This window comes from Colossoma macropomum, unplaced genomic scaffold (assembly GCF_904425465.1).
Source record: "Colossoma macropomum unplaced genomic scaffold, Colossoma_macropomum, whole genome shotgun sequence".
Classification (NCBI taxonomy): domain Eukaryota; kingdom Metazoa; phylum Chordata; class Actinopteri; order Characiformes; family Serrasalmidae; genus Colossoma; species Colossoma macropomum.
In genome coordinates, this window is record NW_023494787.1 from 13002947 (window position 1) to 13027380 (window position 24434).

The 24434-nt window shown below is 39.4% G+C and overlaps 1 protein-coding gene across 3 annotated transcripts; it reads right to left on the reverse strand.

Annotated features, from left to right (window-relative positions):
• Positions 1 to 1751: 1751 nt before the first annotated feature.
• On the reverse strand, positions 1752 to 23497 carry mgat1b (alpha-1,3-mannosyl-glycoprotein 2-beta-N-acetylglucosaminyltransferase b). Of its 3 annotated transcripts, none has more exons than XM_036566181.1 (3): positions 23169 to 23497; positions 10205 to 11100; positions 1752 to 6161 (listed from the first exon to the last, which is right to left on the reverse strand). In XM_036566181.1, the coding sequence occupies exons 1-3, from the start codon at positions 23176 to 23178 to the stop codon at positions 5460 to 5462; spliced, it is 1608 nt and encodes a 535-aa protein (XP_036422074.1). In that variant the 5' UTR covers positions 23179 to 23497; the 3' UTR covers positions 1752 to 5459. The 3 variants fall into 3 exon arrangements, with proteins under 3 accessions (XP_036422074.1, XP_036422075.1, XP_036422076.1); XM_036566182.1 differs by lacking the exon at positions 23169 to 23497 and adding an exon at positions 20647 to 20746; XM_036566183.1 differs by lacking the exon at positions 23169 to 23497 and adding an exon at positions 17804 to 18196.
• Positions 23498 to 24434: the final 937 nt, after the last annotated feature.

A 24434-nucleotide genomic window follows, 5' to 3' on the forward strand; every position in this document is an offset into this window, starting at 1 on the left:
GTGTGTATGTATGTATATATATACGTGTGTGTATATATATGTATATATGTATGTATATATATATATATATATATATATAAAAAATATATAAAATGTATGTGTATATACACACACACACACATATATGTATATATATATATCGCTGCTGTCAGAAGTAAATTTCATGATGAATGAACCAAAGAAACAGCCCAAAAATTCTGCTGAATAAAAGTTCATCTGGATTGACCTCGCAGGGCTGTGTGCTCTTTACGATGCTGATGGTCTGGAGGAGAGGAAGTCAGCACAGTGGTGTCAGCAGCAAGACTTTATTATAGGAAGTCAACAGGATGAGAAAAGAGTGTGAAAGGAAATCTGTGGGAGAACAAATGGTGCTGAATGGTGGGCGGGTCTGCGTGTGCTCAGGGTGAGGGGGCAGGGGCCAGTGATACAAGCAAAGAAATGCCTATGTAAGTATTTTTAGGGCATTTTACGGCCCATTACGGTTTCTGATTCAGTCGACCAGATCAGTATACTAGACTTGTCATCTGAACTGTTAAAACTGATATCTTGAAGCTGAATTTTGACACTAACACTCCTAAGGCCCTCATGATTGTGATTACAAGAAACCATGGATAAAAATGTACATTATCGATTAATGGCAGTGATTAGAGCAATGTCGATTTTAAATTCTCACTGTTCTGTTTCAGAGGAAGGAACTTTATATGATTTTTTTTAAAGGGTCCCCATCATGAAAACCAAACTACGCTGCAAAAACAGCCCTTTTTGAACTCTTTTTGAACATACTGATGGTATGAAGCCACAAAAAGCAGTGTATTTACATATCGCTGCCGTTGGAACAAAACCTTGGATCTCCATTTTCGTTTTTCAGTTTTTGAGATGATCTGAAAATGTCTGTTGGTCTTCACATGGTGCATAAATTTCATGGTGAATGGACCAAAACAAATGGCCCAAAATGACTTGGTAAAAAGTCTGGTTCCATTGACTTACATTAAAAGTAAAGTAGTTTTTTTCCTTCTCCTGTAAAGTCACCATTTTGGAGATATATTTTGATAGATTTAAATATCTGGTTTACTGAATTGATAAAAGCTGCATTTAGAGAGAGACTGAAGCTGAAAGAAACTCCATGTATTTAAGAAAACCTAAAAAACATACAGAGGCTTTTAATTTATTTATTTTTTTTGAATGAGAAATTAAAGCATGCTGATTGGCTCTGATGTAATTGTGATCTAAATCGTGATGTACTTATTAAGAAGACAAGTGAAAAATGTATTTGCAAACCTTTGAAAGGCGATGCAGGCTTTGCTGTAGTTCCTTTAAGTCCCTTGTTGTTTGGGCCATTTCTTCAATCTAATTTCTCATTTGTTCATCAAATTAAATTACAGACTACTCGGTTGCTAAAGAAATAGATACGGACAGCCCTAAATTTCACCTGTAAGCCAATTTGCTGAGCTGTTTAAACCGTTCTCATGGATGACCTTTTAAAAGGTGGGAAAATGCAGCTGCTGTAAAGTAAAATTCCTGAGTTGCAACAGTGCATGCAGTCTAATGGCGGAACGGGACCGCCGAGAAAAGCCTCGGACAAATGGGACCAATGGCAGCCCCCCGCTGGACTGCAGGGTTTACACTGCAGAATTAGTTTGGACTCATGAAAAGCTCACAGACCTCACAGTAAAATCCACTCAAACATTCAAAAGGTTCAGTTTACACTGCATCACAGTTAAACACACGAACAAATGAGCTTTCTCTTATACTGACATATCAAAATAGTCATTTATTCTCAATGTATTAAATTTAGAAACAACACATCAGGCAGTGGTTTTATACTTCATACAGACATTTGAACATATCAAACGCTCTCACAAACATCCCAATACAGTACATTTAAATTATATTAGAATTTTTCCTCTCATCCCACCTGCTTAAACGAATGCATTCAAAAGAACATACAAAGCAAAATCTACGATCATTGGTTTTGCAACAAACCTAACATTTGGGACATCTTTGAAATGTAATGAAATCTCTCCCGAATTAAGGAGAATGAAGAAGGGTTCAAGTACATTACTTCCAAAAAAAATTATAATAATAAAAACAAGAAGAAAATCACAGAATCTGTCTATCATGAGTTTTGGTGCTTCATATGCATGAATCTTGTAGGCTAATCATTCCTGGCACAAAACTTAACTTCATCACTTCATCAAAATAGTGCTACTTCAAAACTCTTTTGTTTGAATGCATCAATTAAACTGGACAACAATTATGACCATTGTAGTAATTCATCTGTAATGTGAGTAACTTCATTCAGAATAATGTCAGTAACTCACAGAAAAAAATAACCTCAGCCACTCAGAGAACGTCCAATCTAAGTAATGACAAGGCCAAGCTCACCCTTCAATGCACTGAGTTTGACACTGGGAATAACAGAAGTTGACATTTCGTCAGGGGATAGTTCAGCAAAACACCAATCTAGTTTCCCCCCTCTTAGCCTAAATGTAGCTGATCAGCTCAGACATGCAGGGTTCCCACCAAACTGGGCAGATTTTGGCAGAATTTTTCAGTCAAAATTCTTTTTGAAAAGTCTTTTTGCGGTTAGACAAAATTTGGGTGGGTTGTCATTATTTTGCCAGGTTTTTAAAAAGAACATTGAATTAATAAACTGCATTACTTAATAATACAGTTTAAACCTGAATAGGCCTAACGCCTCCACCGGTCCAGTCAGTTATCAGAACTTTGACATAAATTTTACTCACTCCTGTTGAGAGGAGGAGCACGGTTTGTCCAGTTTACATGGCTTTACTGGCTGCACACAGTTCTGCTACTGTTGGAAAGTGGAGCAGCCAGTGATCTGCAGAGCCTATAAAGATGTATGAGGAATAGTTATGCCTGCAATAAAACTGCTGTTCATTTGCCTTTCTGACTGCATGAGATCATAGTTCCTCTCATACACAATGCATTAAAAATGTTGCTAAGTTTGTGTGAGCTCTTTAAGGTAAGAAAATAAGATAAAACACAAATCAAATAATTACTTTGTGGAAATTATTTATAGTTCCTTTGTTATTTGTGAAAAAGATTCTAAAACAAAGTAAAACGTGAAAACCTTTCGGGTTTTCATATCAGTGACAAACATACTTGTTTAAAAGGCCGACAACAACAACTAGCGACAACTTCAATAACCTTCAATCTGCTAATTTTCGAAGACAAGACAGCAGCGGTTGGTGTACCCAGAAGCTTATTTTCTGACATGTTTGAATGCTGTATTATTTTGTATTATGGTTAAATGACCCCAGAGTGTTTCTGTACTTTTTAGTGGTTTTTCATGCATTTTGGCGGTTTCAGTGGGGCAGAGAAAGTCGATCGAATAATCTGCCTTCACAGAGGTCTTACTCGAGGTATGAAGGGCATACATCACGGCCCTAGTAAGGGTCCACAAAAGCAGGGCACTTTTTGCAGCCGCCCTGGGAATACATGCTGGGTGTGGGTGGGCAGAAGCGCTTCACCAAGCAGCGATGTCATCTTCAAATATAACTTATTCTGATTTCCTGGGGTATTTATCTGTTTTCTAGTCATAAAGGAGCACAAATAGCCTATACTTTCCGCGTTTGACCACAACTATTGTCTATTTTGCTGTTTCATTCAGAGTAAATACAATTAAAATCGCTGTATAAACCGCCATCCATGTTGGCTAAATATGATTCTGACTGCTGAGGTCAGTAACCGCCGGTCTCGTGCAGTGGGCGGGAACAAGCGGCGACGTCACTGCTGTCTAACTAGAGCGTCTCATTTATCTGTCTTATAAGGACAGATGACGGTTGGAACGCTGCCTATATAGACAGATGCCTATGTAGACAGCGGCTACTTAGAGAGCTCACTAGGTTTTGAGACACACCCACTGTCTAGCTCCGCATTAGTGTGATGTTCACTGCGGTGAGTGATGCCAAGCACCCCCAGCTGAAACTGTATATATTTCCACATTTTAACAGTGCAATTAAAAGGTATAAATATGTATTGTGTCGTCACCTTTGTGTGTTGTAAATAGTTACATTTTTAAAGAGAGAAATTGTTTATGCTGGGCTGCTTTAGGTTAATTCGTACAAGGACTTTTATGATGAAGAGCCTGAATGCGGGTAGAATGGTGGGTTTTGTGGAGCAGAACAGAGGGCTTTGTTTTTAGCTGTTAGCGCTGAAGAGGCTGTTTCTTCTTGCTGCGTTTGCCGCTGTTTTCAGCAAATTAAAAATGCTGTGCTATCCCAGCAAACACACAATACTGTCACAACGTTGTCAAGAGGTGGTGCTCATCATTCAGTAACATTGCCATACGGTATTATGATGGTGTGAATGAGTCCCATTCACACCATAACGAATCTAATGAGGGATTCTAGGAGGTTGTGACAACATCTTGTTGTCCATGTTGTCACTACGTTGTCACAATGCTGTCACATAACGTTGTCACGACTTTCTGAGGAATTGCATTTCAACGTTGCGAGCACCAAATCAATAGGTTGTCACAACATAACTGTGTTTGCTGGGATGGACCGTGACCTCGAGTCGTCTCAGGTTTCTCCCGAACGTCACTGTATTTAGCAGTTTGCCTTTATTGATACCCTACATTTAGCCGAAAAACAACCCCGAATATCCAAATCCCAAAATTAAAAACTGAACACCTACCAACAAATGAATATCCAAATAGTCGGTCCAGCCATAACGTAATCTCAAATAGACTTGCGTAAGTGGTTTCTGCCACTATATGACACACTTCTCTATTAAAAACACATCACAGAGCTAAAAACATTTGTCAAAGCTGCCCTATTGGTCATACTTTTGTCCATTTGTATGGATATCAGTATGCCATACAGTATCAGAAACCACATCAGCAACGTCTATTTGAGATTACTAAACAACTCAGTGTGGTCTCAGGCAACTGTAGTTAGCAGAATGCTAATTGGTGGTGTATAAGCTTCCATTACTTGTCAGCTATATTAGCTTGTAGCTCCAGTGCAAAACTAAAGAAGCAAACTTCAGACATCAGACAAGTCTTGAATGGCCTCTTATACATAAGGGGGAAACTCTGTAAATTAGCACTGTCACTGAACTATCGCTTCAAATTTAGCAACAACTACGTGTTTATCCTGAGAAGAACAGCATCTCCACCATTAGAAACAGCAGGACTTTGCTATGGTCTTCTCTGAGTACGGCGGCACAAGATACCAACTTTTGTGTTGTTCCCAGTGTGACAGGGTGTTCCATCCTCCATTACCCTCAGAGAATAAAGTCGCCTTCCTCAATAAAATCACTGTACTTTGACCTTCATCCCATGTCTTCTAACCATGCATTAGCCTTCAGCTTATTTATCTTTCGCACCCTGCCTGTTTTCTTTGGTTTGAGAGGGCGTCCCTCTCTTCCTGCATGGTTGTCATAATTCTGAGTCTTGTCATTCTGTGGTCCGTGCCTAAAAATCCACCCTTTCAGCTCCAGCTGGTGTCATATTTTGTCCAGCCCTCGGGGGGTGCCAGATAAATTCTTCGCCCACGCGAGAGAAAGCTGACCACTCCTCTGTAGCCAGCGCGGGGAACCCCTGACTTTAAGTCGTCCATCACCCCCAAATTGCGGGCCAGTACTTTGAAGCTGTCTCTGCTAGAATACTGCACCCTGAACGGGCCAGCGCCCTTCAAACTGCCACCTTGCTGTAGATCCTCCACCTTCACCAAGGGGGCGCTGTACACCTCCTTAACGAAGGTTTCGTCGTAGCGCCCCCTGACCAAATAAGACAAATCCTGTTTAGTGAAAGGCACAAATTCAGTGTTGAGTTTAATGTAGCGCAGATACTGGTCAAAAAATTGACCCAAACTGACTCCTTTCCGGCCAAATGTCATAGTCCTGGAGATTTCTGGCCGAATGCAAGAACGGTCTTTCCTCTGCTCCGGGTGACGCATCCAGTCATCCCAAAAGGCTTTGGGCCATTTGGGCTCCAGCTCTGCCCACACCTCCTTCAGCAGCATCCAGCCCAGGCCAGGAAAGAAGTCTGTCCGGTAGAGAAGGTCAGCCTTGCCCGGGTCCACCAGGCCGTCCCGTCCGTTATCGTTCCAGGCCGAAATGCACCACAGAGTGGGGTCGGAGCGGAGGATCGGGTACAGAGCACGGAAATACTCGAAAAAGTCTGGTGCCACCTAGAGGGACACAAGAGGAGTTTTTAGAAGAGAAGGGAACAAGAAACAAGTTGGAAAAAAATGAAATAACTGTCAGTATTAAAAACTTAAAAAGAGCCTACATCATGAAAAATCATTTTTATTCAAATAAAAGACTTTCATGTGGTATGTAAACATTAGTGATGCCCCAAAACAAAAATTCTTGATGGAAATTCAAGGCACACTCAGCCAAAACCGAAAGAAATGGTTCTTTTACATACATTTTGCAGTTTATTTTAAATATAATAATGTAAATTTTAAATATAATTTAATATTCTAAATATAATAATGCTGACGATGCTTCAAAGGCGATGACTGCCATGTTAGGAAATAGAACCAAGAACTTTCAAAATGAGGTAAAAATTTATTTTTCATCCAAAAAAACAAAAATGACACTTTCTACCATTTTCTGCTGAAACTTTTCGGTGGCCAAAATTTCAGTGCACCCCTAGCAAACACAGTTAAGGTTTCAAAAGTTATGGTTTACTCCTCAGTCCATGCAGTCCATATAGGGAAACTAAACTGTGAAACCAGCCTGTTTTGATTCAATGTGATGTTTGTGATGTCACAAAAACCAATACATTTACATATATATGCTTATTCAGCATACAGCATTTTAGCTCCACTTATTCACGCTGAAGTTATAAGGAGTGTTTCAGCCCAGGTTGATGTTTTGAATAATGCCAGCCAATCGTTTACATATACCAGTCTTAAAGGCACAGTAACAAAAACAGCCTGCTTGATTTTAAGGACTCAAGAGAGGTTGGAAAATTGTCATGTAAAGTGAATTATGTCTGTTCTTGGTGTATTAAAGCATAAAATCACAAGCATAAAAATGAAGGATGTGGGCCCTTTAAACCAGCTCTGGTCCTAGAGGGCTTTATTCCAGCATAGTGTTGCCAGTTGGTGACTTGCCTGTTCAAAAATACCTGATGCACATCAGCAGTTAGTTATCAGGTTCAGTTTATGTTTGAGTAGGAAAATAACCAGACACTTCTGACTTCCACAGTCAACAGCATTTGAACACAAAGGTCCCTCAAGTTGACTGTGACATTTGTCACAGTAATTATAAATGTTGACTGAGCATTTGTTGATCCAGCTGGCTCTTTTATATTTGAGTTTATAAGAGAAGCGACGTGTCCCTTTGGGATCTCTAGTGATGCACAACCATTTTAGCTTCAACAGTGCCAAGTTGGTTAATCCACTGATCAGTTAAACGTGCTAATCTGGGGGAACAAACTGGGATTACAGCTGTCAGCGGGATTACAAAGAAGGATTGAAAACTCATCCTCTGTGCTAGATAGCACTCTCACTGTTCTTTCCTTGACAAAAGGTCATTTGATGGAGATGAGATCATTTAAACACGACCGATTTTAAGTTGGCAATCCAGTTTTTCCTGATGTTCCTGCGTTGCACACAGCATAGAGACGCACTGAGATCAACAGTAGGTTTCTATACATACTGGGTCAAAGTTATCAGCGTCAAACTGACACAGTTTATAGTGATACCTGAAACCCAGTATGGCTTTCAACCCAAGAAAGACACGCCAGTGAAGTCAATTATACAGGCCACGACGAGTTAAAGGGCCCATATGCAACATTTTTTATAGTGCATTGTTTCTCCCGAAGTCCTCTTATGTTTTGTGTGGTTATGTAAACACTAAGAAATGCTGGTTCTTCAAGGGTTCTTTAGTAAAGAAAATGGTACTATATAGAACCATGAACACTCAAGGAACCCTTTACATGATTAAAGGGTTCTCTGCATCATGAAAGCGTTCTTCAGATTGATGGAGAATGTGGTATAGATGGTTTTAAATAGAACGTTTTTTGAAATGGGTTCTGTATAGCACCAAAAAGGGTTCTTCTGTTGTTACAAGCATGCATTCAACACATTCTCCATCAGTCTGAAGAATCCTTTCATGATGCAAAGAACACTTTAATCATCCAAAGGGTTCTTTGAGTGTTCACGGTTCTATATAATACCATTTTCTTTACTAAAGAACCCTTGAAAAACCATCATGTACCAGAATGAATCATAATTCATTTCTATAAGACCATTTTCCAACCTCTCTTTGTCCTTTTCAATTAAACAGGCTGTTTTTGTTACTGAGCCTTTAAGACTGACATATGTAAATGACATCTGTTCTGATTGGCTGCTCTATCTTGTGCCTCATTCAAAAAGCAGTCCAGGCTGAAACATACATCATCTAAACCGCTTATCCTTCTGGGTCGCGGTGGGGTGCTGGAGCCTATCCCAGCTGTCATTGGCTGAAACACTCCTTATAACTTCAGCATGAATGTACAGGGCTAAACAGCTGTAGGCTGAATAGATGTATGGACATGTGTTGGTTTTTGTGACCTCACAGAAACAGTACATTTAAAACAGGCTGTTCAGTTTCTATAGAGGGTCTGGGGAGTAACACTTTAACAGTTTTTATACACTACTCCAACTTCTCATCAAAAACTCATCAAAGTTCAAGTTTTCTATGTTATTAACCCTTTAAAGCCTATATTGAAATGATAAATAAAACCAAATTTTTATTCATTAGGCTGAAAAAGGTTTTCATTTCCTCAATAGCATGTTTTGCTACAGATGGCAACTGCATAATTATTTCGAAACCAGAAATTCAAATTTCCCCCATACTTTACATAAACTTTTCTAATGTATAAATAATCAGTGAGAACATTCAAGAAATAGCCAAGAAACATCGCTGTAGATTTTGGGGTGTAAATATGAGTTGAAGCTACAGGTGGCATGATACCAATACTGATATCTAAGTCTTTAGTGTCGGCCAATACTAAGCTTTAAAATGAAACTTTTTAATTGAAGTACTTCACTTACGATGAGCATCTAAAAGTAATCTGTCATGCACAAACTACTCAAACAAAATACTCGGACATCCGATCCAGCTTTATCTGATCATATCAGCCCGACTGAACTGATGACTTCTCTAATTGACGTACTGTGATGCACCTGATTTTAACACTATTCAGTGTGTTCATTTTTGGCCCAAAATAAAAGTTAAAATACAGAACAGGACATTGGTGTGCTGTTTTTACTGTCTGTATGTCACTTAAGCTTGGGTAAATATATAAATATAAACAAATGATTATCATCTTCAGAGTTATAGCGATAAACAATATCATCGTGATCCAAAATGAGTCACGAAGTGCCTCACGTGAGCAGAATTTAGCCTACAGCTTGCATTGTCCCTGTTGGCTATACAATTACCAACAGCACCACAGATCATTGCAACCATGTTATTCATAATAACACACAACCTCCAGTGTTCTGCAAAATAAAGAAAAATGTGAAGCAAAGAAGCCCCGAATACTGTATTAAATGTCAGTAATTCCTTCCACTGAAAGAGTATCATCCGTTTGTGTTGCCTATAGTGCGATAAAGTTGGTTTTATATTGAACATTCGCTGGATATTTGATTTCTTATGAAATAAACTTCCAAAAAATGATGAAGATTAAAAAAAAACCCACCAAATATATTAAAAAATGTCTGTCGTTAACTTTTGGAAACACAGCTTATTGAAGCTTTAGTCATTAGAAGAGTGTCAAAACACTGCATAACATATTTCCATGTATTTAGGTTTAAAATCAAATCTCTTGTAGTAAATCCAGTGGCTTGATTTAAGCCTATTACAAATCCCACTTAGGAAAAGCCATTTTATTTACTACCAGTGATTCGATGTGATTTTGCCTTCTTTTAGCCACATATATGGGAAATAAAACTTCAAAAATTGTTAAAGTATTGACCAAAGTATTAAAGTATTGCAGCTTGTACAAATTATCGCTATATTCCACTGTATCAATTATTGTCCTAAGGCTATTTACTGGGTAAGAGTCCCTCTAGTCACATTTCTTCATTCAGTGTATTTTTTTAAGAGAATAATTCTGAACTCTACCAAAATATTCAAACTGAATTGTGAAAGATTTCATGATGTACTGAATCGGTTTCAAACAGAATCATAAGGTCAGAAATTTACTGTATACTGATTAGTTCTGCATTCTTACCTCCAGGTCATCCTCTACAATGACCACAGTGGAGTAACTGAAGGTGTTGAACACCTGGTTCAGGGCCCATTTGTAGTGTCTAGCGATCTTGTAGTAGCCCTGGAACTTCCTGTGATCTGGCCTCACTGGAATGTCTGAGAGATCCGGTTGGCTAATGTGGGTCACCTGACTGCCATAGGAGCCAATGACCCGCGCGGTGTCCGCGTGACCACAGTCCTGGCTGACGATGATGGGATGGAGCTCCACTGAAGGCCGGTACTGTATCAGTTTATCCAAACTCCTTTTCACTGTGACTCTGTCACAAGCTATGACCAAGATCGGGATGACAGTTTGAGGACTAGAGTCAGTGAGGCCCACTTTATTTTCAGAAGATTGTTTCTCATCGTCTAATATCTTGTCCTGCTTTGTGTCTGGTAGAGGGGATGTGACGACAGGAGCGTGTACTTTTTTCGGAAGAGCTTTGTTTTCATCCAAGACGGGTAACTGGGGCACCTGCTGAGGTTCTTTAGGCTCGTCCTTCTTGTCCTTTGCGTCTTCCGTCTCCGTTTTCCCCACATCTTTACGCAGTTCCCATAGCGACCTGTGACCCTGTATCTGTTTCAGGAGCTTTTTCTGAGTCTCCAATTCTGTTTCCACCTCTTCGGCCAATCGGATCACTTCTCCGGCCAATCCGCTAGCCCCGCCCCTTTTCCCTTTACCAGCTGCCCATTCCTCTCCTGCGCCCGGTTCAGCTCCACCTCCCTCTCCAAGTCGACCGATGGGGGGCCTTCCCCACAGAAAGAGAAGAAGCAGGGCATTCCAGGCAACGAATAGAAATGCTCCACATAAGATAAGGGTCCCTTTCTTGCGAACCATGGCCCAGTGACACCACAGGAGGGACCGAAGCGAGGAAAAGGCTACAGCAAGATAAGGAGACGACAATTAAAAAACAGGCCAAATAAAGACACATTTCCACTCCAGTGCTGTCTTGATTACTCAATTAAACTCAACTTAAAAAAAAATGAACTATTAAATTTACCCCCTTAAATGTATTGGCAATGATTAGTTGGCAATTTGTATGATAATAATGTACATTTAAAATTCTTGTGCTGCTTTTAGGCCTGTAACAATCATTACATAATCATAATCAATGATTACACTTACTTTTTCACAGTTCCTAGTTTTCAAAATCGTGTTTATGTCACAAACAGAACATGAACTGGGTGCATTTTCATCCGTTGGTTTGAGACAAATGCATATTACTGAAAGTGAGCAGAAAACTGGTCTTACAGAAGCAGCAAAAGCTCTAACTTCTGATTGGTGCAATAACACGTTTACAGGGTGGCAGTGAGCAACATTAATCAGCTAATTCAGCTATTTTAGGCTTGCACTAAAAAAGCTGACTATATTGTTATCTTACAATCATTTATATGCCAGTTAATCATTATACAATGTCATGATTGTGCCAGGTCTACTCTCTTACAGTAAGAAACTGAGCCTGATGGACGCAATCATTTATATGCGATCTTTGCCACATAGTGTTCTTATATGCTGGCCCAAAGAGCATTTTACAGGCTTCAAATATTCATTAGTATTTCCCAAACAGGTATCTGAATACTTGCTCTCAAAATTGTCCTTTAAAACAGTAAAATTAACATTTTATAACTAACCATAATTTTAAAAATGTCATGTCAGTGCAGTTCAAAATATATCTAATATACTAAACAGACAATAAATACCAACGTAATGAGTATATAAATCATTCAGGCCAGGCCTTGTACTTTTTATACAAGTACATTGATGGCATTTGTCCAGAACAGCTTACAAATTGATCATTTTACAGAGATCAAGGTACATTTAGGAGTTTTGCCCAAAGACTCCTATTGTTACAGCATAGGGCGCTTGCCCAGGCAGGGGACTGAACCCCGAGGCAGGGTAGTGAACCCCGGGGCAGGGGACTGAACCCCGAGGCAGGGTAGTGAACCCCGGGGCAGGGGACTGAACCCCGAGGCAGGGTAGTGAACCCCGGGGCAGGGGACTGAACCCCGGGGCAGGGGACTGAACCCCAGGGCAGGGGACTGAACCCCAGGGCAGAGATGTTACCTTCTACACTATGAAACCTAATTCTGAAAACTCAGATTACTAGATTAATTGTCAAAACAATTGATAGCTTTCTCACTTATCAATACAACTGATATTGACAGCTCTGGTCTAATCATGATTGAAAATGAGATCCTCCACCACCCCATGGCAGATAGCATAAAATCCTTTGCAATTAGGCCATGCAATTTCAACCCTAAAAGACTAAGAGTAGACAGACATTCCCTATGGACATTCCCAGTCTCCCTGTAGATTCACCTGATGCTTCCTTTTCAAGAGTCAAAAGAGAGTTCTTGGGCTGAAATAGTGCAGACAAACAAAAGGGTACATATTGCTCTACAGTGAGAAATGGGTTATTTAGAAACACTCCACAGAAAATAAAGTTAAATCTAAAGGTAGTGTTCACTACTGAAGGCCAAACTGTAACGTTTTCAGGTGTGAAGAACAGGAAGACACAGGGGTAAAAGTGAATCTTCCCCTGAGGCCGAGGACGTGTTGTCACTGTAAAGCAACCAAGCAAAACGCCTCCATTTTATTGAGACAATCAGAAGGTTAATGCAGTTGTAGTGGAGTTATCCAACATAGTGGAATTCACTCGCCTTAAGCCTGCAGTCGTACAACTGAAAACTGCTGAGCAACCCAGAACTGATGAATCACGCTTAAGCTCCCGAACATGGTGATAAACCTTTACTGGATCTATAGGCCTTTTCTCTCTACTCTCCACTACCATTCCCAAGTTCTTAAGAATGCACATATAAGGGTGATTCATGTGATTCCATGTAAAATGTACAAAGCAGTGAGGGGTGTAATGATTAAAAAAAAATGCACAATTTGACTCGATTCGATAAATGAGACAGTCTTGTTTTGAGACAGCAAAAAGAAAGGAGTTCCTGAGAGTTGTGTTAATATGTTTGTGTTTTAATTTTTAGTTCATTACAGTGTTAAACATTATAAAAATATAATATCTGAAACAATCCCTGTGCTTTACACACTGTTAGAGATAAAAGGTTCTGTGCAGCTACATTTTTTTGTTCAGCGAAGTACAAACAATGTAAATGTTCCCTCACAGGTACAATAGTGGTTTTAAGGTCCAATTGTGCACCTTAAATAGGTTTTTCCAGGTGAAAAGTTATATTTTCATATTTGTACATTTTCATAACAATAACAATCAAAACAGAACAATAAAATAAAAGCCTGGAGACGAGACGGGGTGTGTCGAGTCAATACAATTTAGAGGATATAATTTCAGTGGATTATGGTTCAGTTATGTTCCCTGACTAAAGGTACTGAGATGTACCCTTGAGGGTCCCACCCCAGTGACAAGAGGGGAACTGCCTCAGTGACAGTTTTGTACCTTTTTCCATTTCTGCACATTTTAATACAGAATTACTGTTTATTTGCTGAACTCAACATATTGGAAAAAACAACAGAGCGTGTAATGCGACCTGTGCAAAAGTTACAGCAAATTTTATATTTGATGTTTTATTTTTTCCAACAAATTAAACAGCAAAAAAATTGAAACTGTGCACTAACATTCGCAGAAAAATTACAAACTTAAGTTTGTTTTCTTTAGAAGATGTGACTGTAGTTTTGTCTCTTCGGCCCTCAGCCCACCACAAACACTGCATACATGTCTTGGGAAACAAAAAGCTCCAAGCTGACACATTAGCCACAAGCTAAAATGCTAGTCACAATACAGTACGATACAATATGATACTATATGATATGCTATACTGTACAATTCGGTGCATTAAACCTCATTCATCCAAGGTATTTTATCCCAACAAGACTAATACAGACCAATAAACTTTGTGCACCAAACATGCTACATGCCTACATCCGCTACATCTGGACTAATGGGGAAAATCTGTATTGTCTTTTTTCCCCAAATGAGTCATTCCTTTAAAACCTCCCAGAATGTTTCCTCCCCAAAAGACATGAGTGAAAGCCACTCTAGAGGAACCAAAAATCATGCCAAACAATTCTGCAACGTTTGAGTAAAATAAAACAAGACCTTCATTCAATGGAGAGAATGCACACAAATCATAAAGCTTACAGTCTTACAGTAAAGAGAACACGACTCCGGGTTTGAGGACACTTCAGGAAGTTTTCCTCAAAAATATACAAAGCTTGCTTTTATCAGAGTAAGCCACTCGAGAGGAACTGAAAGTGACAGTTTGATAAAGCTGCCTTGCGCTATTATTTTGAATGTGTATCCAGTAATTACTTTGACAGTCAAAGCTGATTTGTTTTTTTTTTAAAACCAAAAGACCTTTAATAACAGCACAGCTGCTGTAGAACTACAGCAGCGCAAGTCAGTGAAATACGACATCCCAATTATACATGTCTTTAGAAGGGTAGTTTGGCCATAGCCTACTTATCTAAGTAGGACAAACCTATGCCTGGTTTGTATTCGAGACACCCTGTACATATGTTTTCATTTTAAATTAGACCTACTATTGGGGAGCCACCGGAGTGGAAGAAGTACCACGAAATCTGAACGCCAGAAACAATGCTGTTACGTATCCATATATCACTGAGACACAGGGAAAAGATTAAAGTCTAAGCCAAAGCAATTGGACCATACAGACCTTATATGGACAATAATCTTGTGTATGACGTTTCAAGAAAAGATGGTTAAAGCTCAGCGTACAATATTTGCAGGATATAACCTGAGATACTGAAGTCCTCCAAGTTTCACTGCTTTATTTAAATAAACGCACACTATGCTGACATTGTATTCCGCCTGTAGCAGAATCAGATTTTGCATGCTAATTTGACTCAGATGGGCAGAGATGCACTCATTAGCATATCTAAAAATAGACAGGTACAGAGGTTTATTCAGTAACGTGACCTTACGCTCCTAGAAACAATCAGCAAACAGTACAGCCCATTTTCTTTAATACATGGTGATGAATGGTAGGCTGTGCCTCACTATTAGTCTCCCTCAGGCCACGTATAAATTATTTTAAAGCTTATTAGATTTATTCCACATTCAAAGAGGTTTGTATTTCTGAAAAAAAGAGATTTCAGGATCAAAGATGTTAATTAAGCTCTAACAATTTTAATATGTTTTGTTCGAGCCAATTAACATTAGGTGCTCACACAATGACCTGTTGAGTTTTTTGGTATAGTATTGTTTAGGCATTGAGTACTGTGGTAGCACACTTCGTATTAGAGATGGGCAATATGGCAAAAATGTAATACCTATACTTCAAGAAGTGTTCACAATACACAATATGCCACAAGATTTTTTTTTTTGGAACAGTAGTGCAATATTTAAAAAATACTATCAAAAACTATGAATTCAATTATTTGCCTTTAACATTTCACATACTTTGCTGCACTAAATCCAATTAAACAGGGCTAATTATGCTGTTTTGTATTCAATCATGCAGTTGAAAAGTCCTTTTAAAGTACTGACGATATCCACAGTATGCTCAGGAAAGCCTATCGTAATATGTTGTGACATCATTTATCACAATAACGATAAATACTGTCATATTGCCTAGCCCTACTTCGCTTCAGTATCGAAGTCAAATCTCTGTGACTAGAGCTGGGTGTTGTTCAAAATCATTCAATCATTCAATATAATATCAATACTGATACATTTGATACTGATTTCTTAGAGAAATGTCTTTCAATGCCTTCTTTGAAATGCATAATAAACTATTTAAGCTTGTTACACTTACAACATTTTAACTAAAGACTAATTGCCATTTAAATAATTGCGATAAACAAATTCACTTTACATTTTTGTTCATTGTATGCAGCTATTAAATTATTAAAACCTAAAGTGGCCAAACGCCGCTTTCTAGCTCTCGATTCTTAGCAGTTTAACAGCTTGAGCCCTTATAGACGAACGCTACTCTAAAGGTACTACAGCACCAGTCAGAAATTAGAATTTATTTGTTTCTCAATAAATAAGTTTCCTGCTTTAATTAATTTACATGTGTTGGCTCAAATCCAACAGATGAAAAAAATCTGCAATTCACATTCACACAACTCACACTCACATTTTCAACATGTGATTGTGAAAGATAACAACTGTGAAAAATAACTGGTCAGCTGAAACAACTGCAATCTGCACAAATAACTGCGGTCAGGTGATTATGTAATAACTGTGACGGGCCTACACATAGAAAATCTAATTTTTAGTAAGTTTTGCTGATCTGACAGCCAGTAAAGATAAAACGTTCTCCGGTTTTCCGTTCGAGCCGCGACACTCTAAATGAAACTGCCTACAGAAGTGCTGGACGAGAAAGAGGAGTAAGGTTTTAGAACAGAACTTCTCAAGATCTCAAGTTCTCAACATCCCAGGCGTTAGCTAAGAGATTTTATTTCGAGCTGTTGCGATAGGTAACATTGGGATTGGCCCATCATGTTATGTGATACCACAATGTAGGTTCTGCACAACATTAACACGAGTATGACGAGAATTCTACCATTTTTTTCTAGCAAAAACGGAATCATTCCCAGACATCGTCACTGAAACCAACGTTTTCTAGCAGGAACTCTCATCAACACTGTCAGAAAAAAGGTACTAAACTTCCACTGTGGTTTCCCTCATGTAACTTTGGTTGGGGGGGGGGGTTTCCCCGAAGGGTACGTCTTCAGTACCACATTCTGTTGCAATCTTTAAATTGCACTGACTCCATAGAGCTTGTCCAGATTTTTTAAGTTATTGTTCTACTTTAAAGTGTTCGGTTATAAAAGGTTCAAACATGCCTGTTAATGTATGTGTAAATGTATTGTATCTCTAAAACTCACTTAAGGAACACAGTTGGATCTCAATACCACTGTTGTACCTTTGAGTGTACATTTACAATGTTTGTACCTCGGTGAACAAAAACAGGCTTGTAGAGCACCTTGTTTTTCCTGACAGTGTACAGTAAAAATTAATAACATCCTTATCAGTCACTCTAGATTTGGGAACAGGCTTACTTAACAGCTCGCTGATAAGGCTTGTCGCTGATAAGATGGACCGCTTAGGTAATGAAATTTGACATCACGTTCAATGGATTTCAATGTTCTGTGCAGAGTAAAAGTAATTCAGCCGATTCCATAAGAGTATTGCAAATTGATACTCAGCCCTAATCATGACAACTCATTATAACAGCATTATGTATAACTGTCCCTAATACAAACCATGCTTTGCTGTTCAAGCAGACTCAAGCAAAAGTCGTGCCAGCCAGTGGTCTATGGCTATGCTGACACTAATGTGCTACTGAAGCCCCCCTTACCCGTCAGGCCACCACAGAAACATGGCACTGCCTTCTCTTTCCATTGTACGGTGGATTTATAACCACATAAATATTCTCAAAGTAAGCACTTTTTCTTCAACGACAAAACCTGCGCTGCTCTTTCAGCACTGTGAAAATTATGCAGACGATATTCACGTAAGAACCGCTGGTCTAACGGAAGAATAAACACTGCTGTGAAAATCACACAAATCACTGTGAGCATAACAATCCCACAGTAAATAGAACATGAACTTAAGCAGCAAAGGCTTTTAGGTACCTGAGAATAGAGACTCAAAAGCCAGATGAAAGCGGTTACACCTGTAAAACCTGTCCAATGTGAGCTTAAAGAGTGAAACAATCTTCTTTCACAAGACCTGGCCTCCTTGAACACTGAACTGGTTTTCTTTCTTCCACGTCCACCGCGGAAACAACGGCTGCTGAGCTGTCAGCCTGAGAGAAGTGTTCTGAAATGACAAAGTCCATTCATCTCCAGTATGAGACACGAGTCTGCACAGGAAAGTCAATACACACTGGAGCGTCACTCGTCTCGCTGTGCTGACGAGGCTTAGCTCCTCACAGCTGTTTGCACCAGACAGGGCTGAGCAAATTTCGTATCCAAACTGTGACTCAACTGTCGCAAATATAATGCTAACAGACCTATGAATACAGAAGTGAGGGACGCACCGATTATGGATTGTTATGGCCGATTCTGTTTCTGATTTACAGCCAATCTGGTCAAAGGTCAATATTCATTCATCTTAAACCTGAGGCTCAAACCTCGTCGGCTACATGGACATATAAACCGTACGAGCACATTTCCAGCACTTTCTATCAGCCAAAGTTGCATATAACCAACATGATTCGCTCTTTTGTGAAGCAAACTGGCAAATTATTCAAGTAAAGAGCCACACGATGAACTGCAACACAGATCTACCAAAATAAAAACAACAAATTAGCTGATTGTGTGTTTGGAGCAAAAAAATTCGGCTGGTTTCTTGCATATAGCAATAGAAATGAATGATAACGCTTTATTAAGATGGTCCAACTTAAGATGCTTTGTAGACGCTTGCACAGCCTTTAACTGACATTCAACTAAATATTAATTAAATTCACTTTAACTTACTCACACTAATCCAAACCTTAATCTCGGGCTAGAATTAAACCCTAACACTGTTAGTTTATTGTTTTTTGATGTCAAAATCTTCAGCGTAGTGAATGGTATATCTGAAACTTTAAAAGTGCTTACAAACCACATCAGACGTCCAACTGAAAAAGTGGATTTCATTTTAAAGAAATTCAGTTTTAAATGGGACAACCGTCAAAATGCAGGGTGAGCAGATTAAAGAGTCTGGGGTATTTTGCTTCCATACACACTTAAAAATTATGGTTCTTCAAGAGTTCCTTAGTAAAGACAACGGTTCTATACAGAACCATGAACAATGAAAAACTTTGCATGATTAAATGGTTCTTTGCATCACGATTGATGGAGAATGTGATATATGGTTCTATATAGAACCTTTTTGAAAACATTCTACATAGCACCAAAAAGAGTTCTTTTATTGTTATGATGTCAAGCTTCTAATAATAGAACAGCATTAAGGTTCTATATAGAATTAGTCAACACATTCTCCATGAATCTGAAGAACCCTTTTACAATGCAAAGAACCCTTTAATCATGCAAAGCGTTCTTTCAGAACCATTTTCTTTACTAAAGAACCCTTAAGGAACCATGATTTTTAAGTGTGTGCTGTTGTACACACTGTTGTATACGGTTCTATATAAAACTTTTTTGAAAAGGGTTCTACATAGCACCAAAAAGCGTTCTTTCATTGTTACGACGTCAAGTTTGTAATAACAGAAGAAACACTTTAAGGTTCTATATAATCCATATTCAACACACTCTCCACCAATTTAAAGAACGCTTTCATGATGCAAAGAACCCTTTAATCATGCAAAGGATTCTTCGAGTGTTCATGGTTCTATAAAGAATCATTTTCTTTACTAAAGAACCCTTGGAGAACCATCTTTTTTAAGTGTGTACTGTTACATACACTTAGCATTTTCTCTTGACGACTGACGGGGTATAGGAGGATAGGAGGTGGAGGTGAAAGATAATATTGTTGGTGAGTATTATTTTCCCCGCCCACTGGTGCACAGTGATGTAATCAAACAACAGAGGACGTTTTAAACGCAGACAAAAATCACTTTTGAAGAAAATGCCTTGTAAATGATAAACGCTTAATATGACCAGAGACATGAACTAACAAGATACAAAAGGTCAGTTTTGATTTCAGATCGACATTAAATGACCCTGAGAGTGCAGCAAAAAATCCACATAGGGAACTGAAAGAGAAGTAAGAGAACATGGTACCTCATCGAATCCAATCCTATCCGACAGCAAGGCGTGCAGAAGGTGTCTGTACTAAGTCCCCGGGACAATAATAACACTAATAATCTTTCGGATACAGCTGAGCAACTAATCTCCACTCCGATCCTGTTAAACAACAAGCCTGCGGTGGCTTTGCTGCATCCACCGTAGGCTGAAAACGGTTTAAAGCACCGCCAAACTGTCAGAGACATAGCTTTAATGCATTAGTTAGGTGATCATTATTTGGTCGGAGGTAATTACCTCTGTCCAAATACTAACACAAAGCAACAGCAGCACATTTACGTTAAATCCAGTAAAAACTCTGACAAGTTTCAGCCACTAAAGCAGCTCTATTTTTCCACAGACACTTTTCCCTCCTCTCTGAAAACTTCTGCCCCAAACTAGACGAAGAGCATACCCACACTCCACTTGTGCCAAAAAATGCTCACAGGGTCTGCGATTTCATCAAAACCACATGTAGACATGACAAGAGCTCTGCAGAGGAGGTGGAAAGAGCGACACAGAGAGAGAAAAGTGGTAGATAAGCAGATAACAGCAAAAAAACAACTGAGGTAAAGTTAACAGGAAACTACTGTTCAGGCAAGAGCAGCTTTAAAGTGGAGAAAAATCTGATTCACTACATTTCGGCTTTAAAAACGAAGAGCTGCTCATTTGAAGAGCAGCAGAGAGTGAAGCACAAGCAGGCGGATTAGTGAAGGAAGGAAATAGTTAACAAAATAGTTGAGTAGTACCTGAGTAAAACGCAGCACACTTTTTCCACGTCTCTCTCACACACTGATCAACGAGACTGAGAAACCAGAGAGAGAGAGAGCGAAAGAGAGGGAGAGCAAGAGAGTGAGAGAGAGAGAGAGAGAGAGAGAGAGAGAGAGAGAGAGAGAGAGAGAGAGAGAAGGGGAGGAGGAAAAGTAGGAGGAGGATGACAGAAAGGGGAGGGAAATACTGCTCTCCTGCCTTCCATTAACCCCTCCCTCCCTCCCTCTCTCCCTTCCTCCCTCCCTCCCTCCCTCCCTCCCTCCCTTCTTATCCTTTCACTCCTGCAAACGTGGGACTGCCTGGTAGGCTGCTTTGCACGACTAGGTCGAAGTTCATGCCTACACTAACATATAACACTAAACCTTGCCTAGAACAGGGGCTGCGTCCCAATAGTTTACTGAAACTTCCTTTCCAGTCTGATATCCTTGATTTTTGTCTGATTAGCAGCTCATAGCCTCACAAAATATATTGGAAGAACTGACTAGCATGTGGCCCCATCTGGCCACCAGATCAGCCAAATAATAGGAAAGGACACGGCTGCGTCCCAAACCATGTACTTACTATACTAATAAGCACGCTACTAATGGTGGTGCACTGTTCCGACACTCTATTTAGTATGTAGGTATGCGGTTTTGGACATGGCCTTGCTCTAAGGGTTTATATACCAATTAAATGAGCATATATGTGACACCTTACACCACATAATGAGTACAAAAATGAACATAATTTAATTTAATTGGGTAAAACAGACATTTTAAAGCTATCAGAATTATTTATGTTGTACGCTTTGTGCTTGTAAACGAGAAAACCCTGACAATATGGTACAGCTGTTCATTTCAGACAGTGGTTCTCTTCCACCTTTTGCTTTTCAAGGCACTTTTTAATGCACACTCAGATAGGGTTCTTCAGTAAAGGTAAACCATGAATACTATCTCTCTTAAAAAAGATGGTGCTTTAAGGGCTCGTCAGTAAAGAAAGTGGTTCCATACAGAACCATGAACACTCAAAGAACCCTCTGCATGATTAAAGGGTTCTTTCCGACAGGAAGGGGTTCTTCAGGTTGATGTATAGAACCATCCACAGGAAAAAGGTTCCATTTAGGACCATATACAACACATTACATGCTGAACTGGTACTCTGCATGGTGAAATGGCTCTTCTGATGGATGAGGAATGTGCTGTATATGGTTCCATATGAAACCTTTTTGAAAATGGTTCTATATAACAACAAAAAATGGTTCTACTATTGTTACCATGTCAAGCTTGTAACAATAGAAGAACCCTTATTGGTGCTATTATCAAAAAGGTTTTGTGTAGAACTACTGTACACATTCTCCACCAACCTGAAGAACAATTTCACCATTCAAAGAACCATTTAAGCATGCAAATGGTTTTATGTGGAACCCATGGTTCTAAGTGCTAAAGAACCATTGAAAAACCATGAGTTCCACATAAAACCATTTGCATGCTTAAATGGTTCCTTGAATGGTGAAACTGTTCTTCAGGTTGGTGTAGAACTGTACGCAACACATTCTCCACCAACCTGAAGAGCAATTTCACCATTCAAAGAACAATTTAAACTAAATAAATGCTCTAAATGCTAAAGAACCATTGAAGAACCATTTTTTCTAGGTGTGCAGGGCAGTGTATGCTAAAGAGCTTCCAGTGACTGTTCCTGTAATTATAACATCACTTACAGCTGATTCTGTGGTCCTTATTTAAAACACAGATCTTTATTCTCTCTGCATTTCATCAACTAAAGCCAAAACCAAAGCCAAAGCCAAAACCAGGACCTGACCCCAACAGGCTGGTTAGCGAGAAAGCAGCTAGCTACACAGCTAACCTGCTCCAGGTCGTCGTGTTTTTTCCATTTAAACCAGTGTTTAAATCTTAAACCGCTCAAAATCAAATCCATAAACTGTGGTAAATAAGACTGTTGGCTGTTTCCTCTCAACGTCTCCTTGCTAGCCAGGCTGAGAAGAGACTAAACCGACCAGGCTGAAGTTGGCTTCCAATATACCAGCTGCTTCTTGCTCCAATTTTCCCGTTCCACCTTAAATGGTGCAGTATTTACATTCTAATAAGAAACCGTCTTCAGTTTCGCACTAAACCAGCTAAAAAGAAGAGACTGACATGACAGCAAAGCTGGGCAGTTCAGTTTGACGGTTGCTTTGCCAACCTGGTTGTCACTGCAGTAAGAAGAAAACACGCAGAACAACAGAACCTTCACATCTGTAAACACAGAACAACAATCATTCATTCCCCTCACGTTTTGATGCGTTTACTACACACGGTAATACTAAGTTAAGAGAAGTTGGCTTCCCAGCTCCTTATTCGAATTTCCCGTTCCACCTTAAACGCTGCACATGTAACCGCTGCACCATTTAAGGTGGAACGGAAAAATTCGCAAAACGAAGCTACACCAATATCAACGCATACAGCACACAAACATAACAAACAAACAAGTAAACAAACAAAACAACGCAAACCACACTGCTCACCTTTCTTCATTTCACCCCGGTGTCTTCAGCAGGCAAATCTCAGCCGGCGGTGCTAAGATGGATGGGGCAGTCTCACCGCTGACACCTCGCCGGGCATCGGCAGCTTCTCCCCGCTACTCCTTCCCATTCACTCCTGCATTTCTCCTCCTTTCCCGCTCTCTCCTTCTCACCCACATCGACAGACGTGCGGAATTATTACCTCACCTGCGGCCACGTAAGCTACGGACGAGGCCTACAGCGCCTCGGAGAAGCTAAAACAGTTCCTCCTCGTTTCAACACCGGAGCTCCTGCCGCTCATCTCCATTCGACTCCGCCGTGCGTGTGTTTCCTCTGAGTGTCTGCGTGGTGTGTGGCACTTCCGGGTTGACTCAACCGAAGCCACGCCCCCCGTCGAGTCCCTCCCCCCTCAGGTTTCCCCTAGCAACAGCGCGCCTTAACAACCGTTGCAAGGTACCGGTACACTGGCTAGCAAGAGCACCGGCTAATGCAGAGGTCTTCAGACCTGGACCTTGAGTCCAGCGGCTATTTAAGGATTGAACTGCACAGACCTTTAATAATTCCCGCGTAATTCAGGCTCTGCGATGTAAATAAAATGATTCAGAGCAGTTTGGTGTGAAGGGGTTCATTGTGGAGAAATTTAGAGACTCAGATTTCTTTACAGTGATTCTGACACAAACATAGCCATGTTAATAATGGTTAAATATTTTTTTAAATGTTGGTAAGTTAGTGATTAAAAATACTAAATAATAATATATATCGTGTATATATATTGTATAGATAATATAGATATAGATATATATATAGATATATAACATACACACACGCATATATACATCTATATATGCATGTGTGTGTATATACATATATATATATAGATATAGATATAATACACACACACACACACACACACATATATATATATAGATATAGATATAATACACACACACACACACACACACACACATATATATATATATATATATATATATATATATATATATATATATATATATATATATATATATATGTGAGGGAGCTTTTAGAGGCATTAAACTCTTCAGACGTCTGGTTCTCTAGAATGGAGCATTTCACACCAAAGCACTCTGAATGATTTGGTTTATAACATAACATTTTAACTATGCAGACATCAATTTAATGGATAACATGTATGAATATGCAAATTGTAAACATGCTAGGCTCAAGATTATCTGCAATGTGCAAAACAGCAAACTGTTTTCTTTACATAAAAACTAAGAAATCCTGTGT

What these genes read in the sequence shown, in the direction of transcription:
- mgat1b (XM_036566181.1), bottom strand. An exon ending in TTGTAGAGGATGACCTGGAG is followed by an intron (nt 6,162 to 10,204) that starts GTAAGAATGCAG and finishes GTGTCCCTCTAG; the next exon opens with GTGGCACCAGACTTTTTCGA.